Source organism: Melitaea cinxia, chromosome 5 (assembly GCF_905220565.1).
Source record: "Melitaea cinxia chromosome 5, ilMelCinx1.1, whole genome shotgun sequence".
In the NCBI taxonomy this organism is placed as follows: Eukaryota; Metazoa; Arthropoda; class Insecta; order Lepidoptera; family Nymphalidae; genus Melitaea; species Melitaea cinxia.
Genome location: NC_059398.1, coordinates 17,240,612 through 17,258,627, shown reverse-complemented (window position 1 = coordinate 17,258,627; position 18,016 = coordinate 17,240,612). Strand labels below are relative to the sequence as shown.

The 18,016-nt window shown below is 33.7% G+C and overlaps 1 protein-coding gene across 1 annotated transcript in view; it reads left to right on the top strand.

The window, feature by feature from the left end:
- The window catches only part of LOC123653898 (disintegrin and metalloproteinase domain-containing protein 11), a 272,141-nt gene that overhangs the window by 218,229 nt on the left and 35,896 nt on the right, over positions 1 to 18,016 (top strand). The window contains exons 10-13 of the mRNA XM_045589876.1: positions 1,703 to 1,892; positions 6,813 to 6,985; positions 13,991 to 14,139; positions 14,808 to 14,989. Of these exons, the coding sequence (XP_045445832.1) occupies positions 1,703 to 1,892; positions 6,813 to 6,985; positions 13,991 to 14,139; positions 14,808 to 14,989 (694 nt within the window). The remainder of the gene's footprint in view (positions 1 to 1,702; positions 1,893 to 6,812; positions 6,986 to 13,990; positions 14,140 to 14,807; positions 14,990 to 18,016) is intronic.

The window sequence follows — 18,016 nt, the reverse complement described above, 5'->3', positions numbered from 1 at the left end:
GGTTCTCGAAAAGCGTTCGAGTTTCCTTGTTTCGTTAATGAGGTACTTGACCGAAGATAAAGTCGATTAAGATCCAGAATTAAGGATGCTGGGGTAAGCTTGCGATGAAAACTCATTTATTTTTTTCTAATTTAGGGATAGATCATTTAAATATAATTTATTAAATAATGACACAATTTAAAGGCCTTAAAATATCCTGCAGGGCAATGGCCTTTTTATTGCAAGTAGATAAGTAGGAGGTAGGATGGACATCCGAGCACACAAATCAAATAAATCCCAGACCATGAAAAACCGTATGGTTTATACAAATGTTTTATCATAATCAAGATCATCCGTGACTGCACAGCAGCCAATACTGCGACTAAGCTGTCTTGCAAAATATGGAAAAGGACTTTACTTTCAGGCGTTTGTGTTAAAAAGTTCTAAAAATAATCATAAAATATAAAATGTGTGTGTTTTTGTCACACTTTTTATATTTTATTACTTACTTTTACGTTACATAACAAAAAAGTTATAGTTCAGTTCTCAGATTAATTAATAAGTTTCCAAAATAAAAGTAGTCTAATTTACTCCTTATTACATCAGCTATCTGCCAGTGAAAGTCCCATCAAAATTGGTCCAGCAGTTTCAGAGATTAGCCGGAACAAACAGACAGATAGCTAAACATTGTAAAAAATGTTGTTTTGGTATATGTTACGTGTGTACATTCATGTGCATTTAGTAAAAAGCGGTTATTTTAATATTACAAAAAGACACTCCGATTTTATTTATTTGTATAGATAACGAATGTTATAATCGTCAGATGCATTGATAAATAATAATTATTAAACGAACAACCGTTCTCTTTCCGTTTCTTTTTTTTTTAATCGCCAGATTTTATATTACAAATCCAATTGTAGCTTCACGTTACCATGTCATATCTTCTTAAGTAAATCAAATTTATATTTTTTGATTGCCTTGTGTTATGATTTAGCCCTGTATGATGTTTCACTAATATTATATATATAGCTGACCCCGCAAACGTTGTTTTACCATATATGTTATTAACCCCCTTAATCCCCCATCCTTATAACTTAGGGGTATGAAAAACAGATGTTGGCCGATTCTCAGATTTACCCGATATGCACACAAAATTTCATAAAAATCGGTTCAGCCGTCTTGGAGGACTATTTTAACTAACCTTGTGACACGAGAATTTTATATATAAGATTTACCTCGTTATAAATATTAACAACTGATTCATATATTAAACAAAAATATTGTTTTGCTTACAAACCTTTTAATTCGTAACATACAATAGTATACATAATATATAAATATAAATGGAAAATCTGTAAGAAATACATAGTAAGTATATCTAAAAAATAAATTGAAATAAATAATACATAGAAACGTGCTTAAGTTCATAGTTATCGTTGTCAAACTATACATTTTCGATTGAACATATTGTAATTGTTACTCTACCCTCACATTAATTATTGTTATTTGTTAACATGTTATCACAAATAGTGTACTTGTGATGAGCACGCAATGTAAATTTTTGCTTTAAATATGTAACGAAGGAGACTGACATCTAAGATACAGGCTATGCCCAGTTTAGATGTCATGATGAAAAATAAAGAAATGTAATGCAAATGTATTAAGCTAAATAAATAAATAAATCTGAAATAGGAATCGCTTAAAATGACCATTCTTTTCACAGGGGAGAATCAGTGGAATGGTGGCAGACGAATCTCAGATCGCTCAAGAGACTGAGGCGAGACGTAAGAGAGACCACGAAGTACATCGAGACCGCGCTCGTGATAGACAAGGCGATGTTCGACAGGAGGAACGGCAGCACCAGGTCTGAAGTAGTCCACGACGCGATACAAGTCGCCAACATTGCTGATTTGGTAAGTTATATAATTTGCTGATTTAAAACTATAATTAAGAGTTTTTTCGTAAGGTAAAACTTATTTACGCACGCTCGACTTGCCGAGTAAGCTGGTGAATGCGTGACGAGAGCGTTACGAAAAGTGTGATCAGGCGAGGCGAATGGAAGTTGAGAGGAAGATATAAGTTAGATGGAGTTGAAGAAGTTTTACTTCAGTCATGTGGTCTAAAGCACACTCGTTTTTTAACGGCTATTTTAGTAACTCAGTTTTTTGTTTTTCTTTTCATTGCATAGCCACGAATTGCATATTACTTCTGCATGTAAGATATAATACAAACGCTATTTGGACAAAGAATTACGTTACTACATTAATGACTTATGTAGAAGTTTAAGAAACTTTAAATCAGTCCAAAAGTATATCTTATCGTGAAAACGATGCATTTAAACAATATAACAGATAACAGATAAATAAGACGTAACTATAAGAGTAAACCAAATAATGGAAAATGATTCGTGAAGTTTTCTGTAGCTGACTTCTTGAAATATTGACCAATTTATTTAGATAATATTAAAATACATAAATACTTAGAATTGAATGGCACTATACAAACCTTATACATTACTAAAATCAAAACTTAAATTATTAAACATGAATTAGACAGTACAAAGATATTTAAGAAAAAAAATAATTTAAAAAAAATGTCTAAAACGATATATTTTCCAACACACGAGCAAACATTTCAATCTCAGCCCTTCCCCCCTCCTCACCCCTTTCACAAACACGCAGCTAAGACTCATAGTTCCTGACAAAGAAGTCCCATAACGCAACCGTCCCCTCCGCATCATTCACACAAGAGGCTTTATGGACACGAGTTAACAACCAACATTTACTCCACAACTATAGCGACCTATTACGCACATAACAGCCAAATGCTTCCCATTTTGTTTGCTTCTGCGGATCGTTCTCAACGAACCATCAAACTATTATGAGGCATTTTTAAACTTAACGGTTTCGTTTTAGTGGCTCTTTGCTGTACTTTTATGGCTTACGTTATGAACATACATTAAAATTACCGATCTTAATAATCTTGAAAGCAAAAATATTTGGATATTAATTATTATTTATTATGGATACTCAAAGAGAAATAAAATCTTTTGTCATTGGCCTTAGTTCGTCTATCGGAGACGATTTAGACAGTGTCAGACAGACACTGTGTCGCCTAGGCCACTGTTCAGGAAAACGCAGATTTGCCTAAGCTCTGCGCCACCCTCTCGACCTCACTGGGTAGGCCCACAGGAACGACGAGTCGATACGTGTGGAGCCAATTCGGCTGCAGGAGTCTTTCGCATTTTAGAGCTATGTCACGCATGCTTGACGGAAACCCCATTCCGGGTTTGAAATGAAGTTTTCCTTCTCCAGGACCCTGCTGATTTTGAGCCAGTTTTATCCCTCGGACCCCACAGCTCAGCCGACACCACACGGCTATCTTTTGTAGCTCCTTTTTAGACTATTATTTTAAATCTGAACGTTAGTTTATTTACTTGTTTGTTTAAGCGCGCTAATCAGTACCAACTGGTTCGAATTGAAAAATTATTTTTATGTTGGATAACCTATGTATCGATGAATGCTATAGGTTATTTTATTTCTTAAATTAACGCATGTGAAACCGCGAAGCATATCATATTTTTAGTTAATAATCGTAAATCTTTAATATTTCAGAACATTTTCAATTTTCTATACTAATATTATAAACAGACAAGTAAGTGTTTCCGCTTTACAATCTTATATATAAAATTCTCGTAACACAATGTTAGTTATCATACTCCTCCGAAACGGCTGGACCGATTTTTATGAAATTTTGTGTGCATATCGGCTAGGTCTGAGAATCGTCTAACATCTATTGTTCATACCCCGAAGTTACAAGAGGGGGGGGTTAAGGGGGTTAATAATATATGTGGCAAAACAAAGTTTGCGGAGTCAGCTAGTATTAATATAGATATAAATAGAATTGTTTTTCTGCCTGCGACTAACTAATGAAAAAAAAAACAGAATAAACTGGTCTCTGCAGTAAGATTAGATAACGCGAAATTTATTTCACATTATTTTGTATATTAATGTTACAAACGGTTTTTTTTTTTAAATTTCTAATGTCGGGATCCGTTGGGGTAATTTTAAAAATTATTTTTACATTATTAGCCTGTTTATAAAAGAGGGTGAATCAGCTCAGGGCGTAATAAATAAAATAAGCCTTATAAGCTTATACCAATTAAATAAAAGTTAGCAAAACAAAACGCTCAAAAGTTCCCTAGAGATGCTAATATTAATACAGTTAAACACATTCAAAAATTACTGACTTCCAAACCGAACAAGAATCAAACTCGCAAAGCACTGGTATTAGGTCGCGTACATCACAGTAGCAACAAAAACTTTTAAAATTAAATTCAAAGGTAAAGAAAAAAAAACATTTTTATTTGACTTCAAAAATGGAGTTTTTAACGTCTATTGTAAAGTCAGACCGTATTACACGAAAAACCTTACTAAATTTAACTAAAAGTACTCTGCCTGCAGGCTTCCCTGGTGCGACTTCACGTTCGTGTATAAAAAAAAATCGTAGTTGTAATGTTTTGTAGTATCTGTCTAAAAAAATTTCAATTAATATTTTCTTGTACATTTTAAACTGTGACTTAATTATTTCATGAAATTAGTTGATAAAATTACATCGCTTTAATATTGTTAATCTATCAGAAATATATCGAAAGCCTTATATTAATGAAACGTACGGAGGTTTTTTTAAAGACACGTTTTGTTTCACAATCCACATTTTCAATTCCATTGTGGAAAAATAATACGAGTAACTTGATACGGGCTCCGCAAACTTTGTTCTTAGTATCGCACGCTAACGAGGAACGAACTTCATACATTAGTGGTACAATATCTACCTGAAATTTGTAATGCTTCAGCCGGCTTATCGTCAGAACTTCATAACTTTAATAGAAACTACACGTGTTCTTAGAACGCAGGCGGAGCGGCGGTATAGACGAATACTTAAAGAGATCGATATTTCAATTGTTATTTCTTTTTATGTACAACTAGGTCAGCAAATAAGCGTTCGGCTCACCTAATGGTAAGCAATTACCGTAGCCTATAGACACCTGCAACACCAGAAGCATCGCAAACGTGTGGCCGACCTTACCCCAGAGATCACCCAGGAACTCTGGTGACCATACTTACCACAGGAAGACAAGAATGCTTGAAAATATTATTATTTTGCTGTGATCATCTGTGGGGTCGAGGTACTTCCCCAGTCGGACTGCTCCACACTTTGAGAAGGACAGATGCTGAATTAAAAGTATACTTAAAAATTCTCGAAAATTTGTTGTATCAAAATGAGGGACAATACAACTACATTTCCAAAATTTAAAATAGTGTGCAGCAGGAAATGTCGTACTTAGAATCTAAAGTAGCCCAAATGGAATTAATCTCAATCTTAAGGAAGACCATGGAAAGAGAATAGTGCTCTCAAGAAGCGTTTTGTTCCTCAGATAAAAGAGGTAGCCGGAGTTCCTTGGGATTCTTTATGTTGACAATGGGAATGGGATCGACAACGGGCAAGGAATGCGCGTGATGTTGCACTGACATTTTTAAATTGTCTAAGCACCTGATCAATTGATGACTAATGATAATAAAATGATCACTTATTATAGAATAGAGAACTGCATGTTATCTACGACGTTGCATAAAGTTTCGAAGGACTACCGTATTAATCTATTTTAAATGTACAGCACAAAATGTTTGATATTGTTTCAATTTATTTCGCTGACTTTGTGTGCATATTGAATTTTTATCTTGTTCCACCTTTTTCAGTTGATTTTCTATTAGTTGTTCTTCACGCAGGCGGGTTTTTTGTTTTTTTATTAATTATTATTTTTTACATCTGTGAAATCATCTTGACAGCGCGATTTAACATACGGCACACCGCTATCTATAAGTAAATGAGCAATTCTTGTATATATACGAGTATATTCTGAATCTCGGAAACAGCTCCAACGGTTTTCATGAAACTTAGTGTTTAGGGTAAATTTAGTGTTAGAATAAATCGATCTAGCTAGGATTCGTTTTTAGAAAATATTTTTTATCCGTGTTTTCAAGCAATAAAACAGTGGCTACAATATTATTAAAATACGGAGGTAAATTTTGCCATCATTGTTAATGTTACAAGTGCGAAATCGGGTAGTCGCAATACGAGAAGACACCGATTTAAGCCCACATGTCTCCAGATCGATTATTTATATCAAATCAATATTAATCTTTTTCTCGGACAGTTTACAACCAGTTTTTATACTCCACCTACCTCCAAATCTGCTTACTAGAGATAAAATTTTGACGTTAACTTCATACAAATTGTACCAAAATTCTATCACTCGTAAGCAAAACCAAAACTAGATAGAGTATTGAAACTGGCCGACAGTTTTTACCTGATAAGTATTAATATTGAGTCGAAGAAACTCTACTTAAAAATTTCGTAATATTGGATGGTTAAGATAAAATAATGACGACTGCAAGTCAAGTACTGTAACAGAAGGTTATGAGCTTACGAACTTTTTTTATCATGTTTTGGGTAATTGTATTGTTCGTGAGTACCATAGTGTATTTACTATTGTTGATTATGTCTTAAGGTTTGATAGCGTAGACCATGACGAATTCGTGAGCAGACTTATTAACTACTTTGCCGAATTATTGAGTATAATCTATTAAACTTTCATTACAATTTGTGACAGATTTTCTTATAATGACTTATACATTGAACTGTAATTAACATTCAAACATTAATTTACAAAAATAATAGGCCATTACTTATCTTAAAACACAATCTAACTCGTTATATGAAATACCTGGATGAAATATGTTTAGATTTTAATAATTCGATATATCCCACAGTATTTTCGAACCCTCAACACGCGAGTCTCCCTGGTCTACATCGAGTCCTGGCAGAGCGCGGACCAGGCCGACATCGACAAAAAGCAGGACATCACCAGAGCCATCCAGAAATTCAGCGACTACAGCGCCAGGAAACTTTTCAAGATCGAGAAGGACACCACACAGCTTCTTTCGTTAGTATCTTAAAATAATTATAGTATACGATACCGACAGATTTTTCTTCTGAGTTTCCCCCTCGTGCCCAGGAAAGCACTAAAGCCAACCCAACAGCCAACAGCCAACAGCCAACTATTATAACTGGCCAACCCCTAGTGGAACAGTGTTGAAGAAGTAGCTGCTTACCTTCTTCTTTTATTCATTTATCAATCCATACATATGTATGCTGTTTATTAAAATAAGTTCCTTACTCAGTGAGATGCTCACGGGATATTCTCACTACTTACATATTTTGTTATTTCAAAGAGATTGTTGTTAAAATTTCTACGCGTAAAGCCTCAGATTTCCTTATAGCTCTTTATTTTTATTTCATTATTTATTATTAAGAATGTTTAAAATTAATATTACATTCAAATATCTCTTTCATCGGAAAATGATAAATAACTTTGTCGCTTGAAATCAATTACAGCAAAGTTAAGGAAAAGTTTTTCAACCTCCCCGATAGATGGCGATAAAAAAACTCTGAACCGGACATGCAGTTATAATTTTTATATAGTTTGGGTATCGGGTCCGGAAACACACACAATACACTAGCAAAAACGCCCAGACCACGTCAAACATCTGTATGGCTAATAAGAATGTTGCCATTTTATTTTTTTATTCGTGTACTAAACTGTAACTTTTTATAGTATGAAGGTGAGGCTGAGGTGTAAAACTTCTAACTACTGACGTAAAAGTATATAATGTCGGTTTATAATTGATATATAAATGAATTTCATATTTTCAATCTATTTGTTATACTTTGAAACACATAATATTATTTTTAATATGTCATTGGGGATAAAGAACATTGGAGCCCGATTTAATAAATGTTTGCGCTTAATGCCCGCACGTGTGTGTCCATGTGTGTGTGTGTGTGTGTGTGTGTGTGTGTGTGTGAGTGTGTTTACACATAATTTGAACTATGATTTTTCTATCTAGAGATAATAACTATTTTGTGATAAATTAACAAAAATCTCATTTTCTTCACAACGATCCCTTTGTTCTTGAACAAGAAATAAATTAGATATATAATTCCAGCAATAACGTTTCTATTATAAATATACTACACTTATTCCCTGAAACACTCGCTGAAGGAAATTTTGTGAATGACTAGTTATATACTTTAGCTGCCAGATGAACAAACAGTCATTTAAGGTTTTTATTTTTATATATAAGAAAAGGAAATGAAAAGATTAAATAAAAATATCTAATGTGTATTACAAGACTCTTCAAAGGAAACGTATTTATTACAAACGAAAGTATGTAAAAGCAATATAAGACCAAGAGAACGAAAGCAACTAAAAAAAAACTAAAAAGGGAGCAAAAGGATTTTGATATCAAAAGAATATGAATATCTTAATTACCTCATGTCATATGAAATCATACAACAGAAACGGTAAATTATATTTATTACATGTGTTCTACATATTTACTACGAGAGATTCCTTCAACAATTTATAAAGATATATGAGAATATTCGCTTCCACTTCAGACTTTTATTAAAAACGAGTGTGTGTCAGCTCCGACGCTCGACTGAGCTCGAGTTTATTCTCTCAGATCGACTGTCTAAATAGGCACAAAAATGCTTACTAGTTCAAAAAAAAGACTAATACCATCATATCAAGTGGTAAATAAACGAATCAAATAACGCCATCTACTACGCCGATAGATGGCATTATTAGAAAACGTCGTAACACCATCTCGATAGATGGCGTTAACAACAACGTAACGAAGTCATTCGTTCTGTTGATTTTACCCCTCATATTTTTTAAACGGTTTTATTTAGCTCACCCCGTTTGTTTTATTTTTTATTCTTGGGTCAAATTTAGTAATTCAAATTTCACCCTCTTCCTGTCAACCGATTAATCTGAAATTTTGTATACACTTTGGATTTTGGTGACAATACAATTATGTTTATTCATTATCATTATAAATTCAAGATGGCCGCAGCTACAAAATGGCGGATAATTTATGTTTTATTAATCCCATCAATATGGGTATCAAATGAAAGGGCTCAACAAGCAAAATACAATATACTATAAAAAATTGAAATCCAAGATGGCGGCCGCTACAAAATGGCGGATAACATAGGTTTTATCAATCCCATCAATATGGGTATCAAATGAAAGGGCTCAACAAGCAGAATACAATATACTATAAAAAATTAAAATACAAGATGGCGGCCGCTACAAAATGGCGGATAACGTAGGTTTTATCGATCCCATCAACATGGGTATCAAATGAAAGGTCTCAACAAGTAGAATACAATTTACTATGCAAAATTGAAATCTAAGCTGGCCGCCGCTACCAAATGTCTGATAACAATTTTTTATCAATCCCACCAATATGGGTATCAAATAAAAGGGCTTGACAAGAAGAATACAGTGCACTATACAACCTCAATATTTAAGATGGGCCTTGCAACAATGAAGCACTAAATGAATTAAACAGAATGCGAAATAAAAACTAAAAACTAGAAAATAAAAATAGGTAAAAAAACTTTTTAAGTTAAACGGTTTTATGTTAAACATACATTGCAATGTTTAAGATAAATGTACTAAAAACCAAAATATAATAAAATAGATACAGTCGTGGGAATTATAAACATATGCATAGACTAGACTAAAATAAAACCGTGGGGCACGTCAATTGTCTACAAATTATCGACTTGATGTGCGATAGAAGAATTGTTTAATTCGTCGTTAAAATAGGCAGTTGGCCCGCAGACGGTGAGGAAATTACTTACTATTTTCTTGCTCATGGAAATTCCAATAGTTATACACTCCATGTAAATAAAAGAGATGTTTCAACTAGTTTATCGTTGGACATTCACACTGCTGGCTGGCGAGGAATCGTTTCACTGCTCGTAGTTTGTCTTTAATCGACAAAACATATGATAAAAGTACTACTCGCTCACCACTATGAAACCCTAAAACTCGCTTATAATCGAGCTTGCTAGCTTGTTTCCACATTCTAGCCCTACTTATCACACGTCCATCTTTGTCGGTTGAACAACTGCCTAATTATAGTGTAACATTACAAAACAAACATTTTAATCAACGATTGTAGACAATTGACGTGCCCCACGGTTTTATTTTAGTCTAGTCTATGCATATGTTTATAATTCCCACGACTGTATCTATTTTATTATTTTTTGGTTTTTAGTACATTTATCTTAAACATTGCAATGTATGTTTAACATAAAACCGTTTAACTTAAAAAGTTTTTTTACCTATTTTTATTCCATACCTGGGGTCTTATATGAAAATCGATTTTTAAGGACTAAACTCGAAAAAGCTAGTGTTGTCAACGCGATACCGCTTCCGCGATAGTTACAGGACTGTCGATACGAAGTCTTAAGTGATAAATCACCCCTACGACGGACCTTACAGAAGATCACAGCTAAATAATACTGTTTTCAAACAGTATTGTGTTCCTGTTGGTGATTAAGGTGACCAGAGTTCCTGGGGGGGATTGGGGATTGGGGATTGGGTCGGCAACGCGCTTGCGATGCTTCTGGTGTTGCAGGCGTCTATAAGCTACGGTAATCGCTTACCATCAGGTGAGCCGTACGCTTGTTTGTCGACCTAATGGTATAAAAAAAAAATACTATAAGCATAATTATAATGTATGGCGTTTAATTAAAGGAATGGGCGTTTTAGAGTCCGAGAGAAATAATAATGTCGACCGCAAAATAAAGGTACAGAAATGTATCACCGTATAATACATATTAATTAGTGTCTAACAAAAAATAATTAGTTAATTAACTGAGTACACAGCGGGATTTTTCGTGCTCAAAATCTGGAGCAACCCAACTGGGGAATTACATCGACCTTGCAGAAGATCACAGCTAAATAATAGCTACTGCTGTTCCTGTAGTGAGTAAGGTGACTAGAGCACCTGGGGGCGGTTCGAGGGTAAGGTCGGCAACACGCTTGCCATTCTTCTGGTCTTGCATATTTTTGTTAAATAACAAAACAATAAACTTTCTTGACAGTGAAAAAAGTATATTAGAATTAGGTCTCAACGAGTAACAAATCATTGCTTTAAAAATTATATTAAAAAAGATTTTTAACGGACTTCAAAAAAGGAGGAGATTACTCAGATGGGGAGATAGCCCTGGTGTGGGGTACCATGATAAGGAAACCAGGATCTGATGATGGAATCCCAGAGAAATCGAGGGAAACTCGAAAATAATGTGGTCGTTTATCATGTGGTCACATTTAAATTTCATCGAGATCTGATATATTTTTAAACTTTGATAATGCTTATTTACTTGACTAATTTTTCGTCTACCTACGTTGTATTACTGGTCGATATAATTAAAGTCGGTTTTTTTTTTTTTCGTTTGCTTGCAAATACAATTATTTTGGATAGTAGTGTTTATACAAGCATAATTTTATTTTTCCGGTACAACAATACACGGATGAAAAACATTTAATACTGTGATGCTTCGTAAACAAGATTGAAAACAATATTTTTGAAACGGGGAGATGAGTATGAAAGTGCTTTATTGTTGAAATATAGGTACACGTCAGTTCCAAGAGCGTTTCGGAGCTTAGGGTTAGCAATTCGTAATATTTATGTATATGTTATTTTGTTTATTTATACGAGGGTATATCTCATCCTTCTCCTACATGGAAAAAGAGGCCTATGCCCAGCAGTGGTATGTTACAGGCTGAGTTGTGTTATACATTACATATTATTTTCTAATGTTTCCGCGAATTTAACTCAGTATAATGATACAATTTTTTTTGGATTTTATCGCGATTTATAAAGTTTATTACATGCCCGACGTTTTGAATACTTTACAGCAATCATGTTCACGGGAGGACTGACCTATATATTTTTATAAAAGCCAATAGTGCCATTACACAAAATTTTACTAAAAATAATAATTAACATTGTAACTAAATAGAGACAATCAATGAAAATACATATATATATAAAATACAACTAAGATAATGTTGTATAACTAATATATATATATATATATATATATATATATATATATATAACACAAATTATGATTTTAGGTAATTGCGAACGAATGGTTAGTAAAAGTATGAAACGACTGCATCTGATGCGTTTTGAGTGATTTTTCGTTTAAAACTAATGCAATCCTATCTTCTCTTTAAGCGCTGTCATGACGACTACAATTTCAGCGAACAAAAAAAAATTATCAGTCTTCGCCTGATATTTTGGTATTTTTATTATTCGTGATTTGTAAAACTATAAATAATATATTTTTTTAATTTTTAATAACAGGATAATATATTTTTTTTAATAAATACTTAGGTTATGATTTTAATGTTATATTTACTCGAATTTCTTTTTAAACATATTAAAGACAAAAAAAAATATGTTACATAGAACACGGCCAACCTATCTCCATTCAATTTCGTCAATAATCAAAAAAAAAAAAAACATATAACAAAATAATACGACCTCTTTTCCCGCTAACTTATTCAAACGCTGGCAGCCCTGACGAAACCTATTTTTTTGTGGCATTGTGACCAACATAACCCAAATATGTCAGTTACGTAGCTAGGTCCGGGTGAAGAATCTACGAAATACGTTAATCCAACTTTATATTTCTTAGAAATATACATGTTTATGTTAGGGATCTTTTAATATTGGTCCCCGAGGATTATTTGGGTTCGACTATTTACAATATCGTCCTCAATATAATATAATTTGCTAGCTTTTGTCGATAGAGTTATTGGTAAAATGATTTTCATTCATTTTTATTATTAGCTATAGAATTATCTTTACTTTGTATGAATGTAACGAATTCGTTTGATTGTCTGGCGGATAATTTTCTATTTGCGTTTATAATTGATTGGTTGAGTACGTGGAAAGGAATATTGTACCAGAATGTAGCAAGGAACATTTGGTTGACTTACGACCGTTTTCAAGCATCTATCTATTGTCAATTCTACAAATGACTATCTATTAACATGATGCTGTAAACAATACACTTGAAATAAATAACATTAGGAATCAAATTTTTACTTAAAATTGCAAGTAGAAAGTGGGCACAATGTCGTTGTAGTAAAAATTTTCACTAAGGAAACTGCTAAGAGTTTTGGTATAAAGATTAAAATTTTGTAAACTAACTAAACGATTAATGAAGATTCAAGATTTTTCGTCGTTACGCATATAAGTCGATTTGAAGACAGTAACATAATATATGCAATATAACATTATCGCACTCATAGTATCAATACATATAATAAAAATGTAACGAGTCGCTGTCTGTACACTTAAGATATATGAGAAAAAATATTGGGACCTTTATCAACGCAAATAGCACCCAAAACAATGATTGTCAGAATTTTTGTCTGTTTCTCTGTGCGTTTGTGCATGCTAATCTCACACACGGCTTCTCCCATTCAGATGTTATTTTTACGAATATGTTTTAGCAAGCTTAGCTTAACATTTAGAGTTTGTTTTATGTCAATCGGTTCATAAATAAAAAAGTTATGACAATTTAAAGAATCACGTAGAACATGTAGTCACTATTCCACGCGGACGAAGTCGCGAGCAAAACTAGCTAATAAATATACACGATACGATTCAAAAGGTTGACAATGTTTAAGTTTGTGTAACATCCGCTGAATACAAAAACTAAGCTATTACGATTCAGCCTGTAACATCCCACTGTTGGGCATAGGCCTCTTTCTCCTTGTAGGAGAAGGGTCAGAGCTTAATCCACCACGCTGCTCCACTGCGGGTTTGTACTCTGAGTAACGATCGCTAATCAGGTGTCTATAATAATAACAGAGACCAACTACTTAAAGTATTTTCCATGGCACGTTAAGGAGACCCACAACTAAAGACAACCAGACCGGGAAGAAATATTTATCAAAACAAATATACTTCCCGAGCGGGAATCGAACACGCTCACACGGTTCACCAACTACTACACCAAAGCGATGTCTAAAACTAAGCTGTTACTAATTCGTAATTCCTTGCAGCGGTCTGACATTCCCTGGTGGGGAGTCCGGGATCTCAGTGCCTGATACGATGTGCACACCGAAGTCCGTTGGCATCTCCGTTGACACAAACACCTACGAACCGCACCTCCTGGCCGGCACTATGGCGCACATGATCGGGCACAATATTGGTGAGGATTAATTGTGTATATCTAGTATTTCACTTTGGTCGACATAATTTTGATAAAATTCAGAAAAAGTTGATTAAGATTCGAGCTTATACAGTAACTTTTTACGTTGTTTTTTGTTTATAATTTACGCTGTTCTGGGAAGGAAGAAAAATTCAAAAATATCTGCATGTTTCCAAAAATTCTGATTTTTTTTGTAACATAGCAGAACAGATAAGTGAGCCTTAAAGGACCTTATCCTTCTTATACAGCATACTTTTCAAACTTTTAATACAATTCTTCAAAATTATGGAAATTAAATTTCTAAAATATAACTTTGCAAAATAGTATATGAAATGAAAATATTTATTTCACCATAAGGCGAAAGTATACACTTAATAACATCAAAAGACTACATTTCTACAATCTCAAAAAAAAAGACTAACAAAAAAATGTTAAGGTAGGAAAAGCATCATAATTTATTTTCATATAATAATCATTCAATATATCAATATTCAATATATTATTAGGTAAATTTCAAACTTAAGTAAGTACCAAGTGTTATCCAGCAAACTTAACCTAGTCCAAATATTTAAGAAACGCTAAATCTTAATGTAAAATTATTATAGCTTCCTATAAATCCATATCATAGTTTATTGTTACAAATTAAATTCATATTTTCCATTATTAAGGTATGGGCCACGACGATGGAAGGGAGAGCTGTTGCAAGGACTGGCACGGATGCATCATGGCACAGTCCATCGTCGGCTTAGAGAGCGTCCAACCGTACAAATTCTCCGACTGCTCGAAGAATGATTACATAAACGAACTGCGTATAGGACAGGGACTCTGTTTGCTGAATAAACCTAACGAGGTAAGGATATTTTTAAATATCACTACGGTTCATCTGATGGTAAGCTGATACCGTAGCTTATAGATGCCTAAAATGTCAGTAGAATTACAAGCGAGTCGTCGAGCCTAGCTCCGACCTCAGGAGCCATCTTACTCACAGTAGCACTTTTATTTTGCTGTGATCTTCTGTAATTTTGAGCTTTTACCTCAGTTGGCTGCTCCAAATTTTGACCACCACATTTCCTACCGTACATACATCAATGACTTAAATCACATATCTATAGATGTAAATATGGATATAATGAATAGAAAGATTTACTTAAAAGTGACTATCAAAAGAAAGTATGTTACAGTTGCTGGTTCAGGTCGAAATTCTTTAAAGCCTATTTCTAGGAATTTAAAGAACCATAAACAATCGTTCAAACGATGCAGTTATACCTCGTTCAAATTATCGTTATTTTATTGTTGGAATATCTTTCGTTCCGAATTGCGTCGTAAAATCCACTAAAGGTGTTTAGAGCGAATATAGTCTATGGGCAATATCAAAAGGCACCTCATTGTTTGAGGGGTGAATAGAAATTTTCACGTTATGCATTCTTGGCACTGACAAAATTCCTGTTAACGAAGTAAAGTATGCCAACGGCTTACCGGTTCAAATGAAGTTTGGGTTTATTACTAAGCTCATAAGAACCTTTTAGTCGAGTCCATCCAATAAGTTCATATTTGATCATGTTTACCCGGAATTTGTGTGAAGTTTGAAGCGAAATTTCGTATTAGTGATATTAATTTTGATGATAGTAATTTGTTAGGATTTAAATTGTCTTTAACATGATAGTGATTACTAAAAGTTTTTTTCGATAGTAACTACGTTTTATTCAATTCATTCACATTTAATTGCATTTGCTCGCAAATGAAAAAAACTCACTTCAATTACATCGACAAGTAATACAACGTAAGTAGACAAAACAAATTAACAAACGCACTAGTCGTCACTACGATTTTCGAGGGTTTCCCTCGATTTCTCTGGGATCCCATCATCAGATCATGGTTTTCTTATATCAAAATCGGTTCATAAACGAAAAAGTTATTCCCGAACATACATTAATATATATATATATATATATATATATAACATTGTATATAATAGCCTAGCTGAGATCACTAGTCAGTATTAATTTAACAAATGTTAAACCGCAACACTATACTGGAGTTCATCTAATTAGAAAATTTCAAAATAACATCGAAGCATTCCAACACGCTTAAACCATCCATTCCATACAATTCAATAAACTTCCAGAGACGCGTTTATAATTGGTACAAGCGAGGAAGTTACTCGACACCTCCATGAAACCACAATCCGAGAAGTTAAACCGGCTCGAACAAGACAACTTTTCAACTCTGACGTCATTCACTCTCCCCACCGGCCATTAACACGGCGGGTATTCGAATGTAAAACAGACTTCTACGTCGAAAATTAATCAGCTGGCTCGCATTGTTTGTCATCTCTTCTTTGGTTCCACTCCTTTAATAAAAGTTATGGTAATAGAGATCCCGCGGAATTATCTCTTCGTTTTCGAATATATAATAACAGGGCGCGGGCCGGGAGCAGTTTCTATTGGAATAAATTTACATAGCGGCAAGCGATAACGGCCGAGGATCCCGCATCGTTTGCGAACGTTTACATATTTATCGGATGATCGTGGACTTCCTTTTCACCTTCGATTGTTCTGCGCTTAAGAATTTAGGTCAGCGTGCTCTCGCCACTCGATGTTGCCTTCGACCCTTAATTTTTCCTCAGTTCGTTTACTATTCATCATCGCGGAAATGTTTTTCGCTATTATGTAAGTTTGAAGATCTCATTTATAAGCGGGACGATATTTAACTTGTAAAGTTTTTACATTTTTCATCCAATTACGTTTAGTATCATCTTTTAGTTACATTTTGAATCGCGCACTACATTATACATTATAAATTACGTTAAAAGTGTAACTATTTTAAATTCTCTTAGCGAAGTTACAATATATTTCATAGTTATCCTCTTCATAAACTTTTAATCTCGCTATATTCGTTAGATTTAAGTTAATTACGAAACAAAAGCGGGGACTGGGAAGAATGAAAGTTAAATTACAATGTTACATTCTTTAACTCGGTCTACTTTCCATGACCTATTTATTATCTCAATTGTTAAACAGTTACTGAAACAGAATTACGTAAACCCATAAAGCAATCAACCTCCATTATTACTTTTTTTGTAAAACTATGAGTAAGTCAAAAACATTTTTTTACCAAAAACTATTAACCAACTTCAGAATATCTATATAAATTAAAATGTTCAATTCAAATTTGTTATCAAAAACTTTATTCTCTGCATAAAAGTTTAATTATTTTTATTAATCATATAAAATATTATAATCATATCCAATTGTACAGAATAAGGTAAATTTCAAATGTAAAAAGTTATACACATACTAATTATAAAGTTTGTAACAGAAGCACCAAATGTATTCTATTTTTGGAATCAAATATCGAGTTTATATTACGAAAATTCAAAATCTACCTTTTATAAATTAATTCGCAAATATTAGATATTTTGTGAAGAACTTAAAAGCAAAAGCAATTACATTTGTAAATTTTCCAATTAGGTTTTGTGATTACTTATTTGGATTCTCTGAATCCAAAATTAGGATTGTGTATCATTTTACGTTTACCTACTTAATTTTAAAGGCATCACTCTGGTCTAATGGTGGCACCGTTTTAGCGCTCACATTCCGGCGCTTATGGGTTCAATTCACGCTCGGAACGGATATTTCTTTTGGTACAAATATTTCTTTCTGGTCTGGTTACCTGTTCTGTTCTTTCTTTCCGTTCTTGGTCTCGCCACCGTGCCTCGGAGAGCACGTTAAGCAGTCGGTCCCGGTTGTTAGCATTGACACCTGATAGCGATCATTACTCACAGTTGCGAATATATCCGCCAACTTGCAAAGTTGCATCATGGTGAATTAAGCTCCACCCCCTCTCCTACATGGAGTAAAAGGTCTAGGACCAGCAG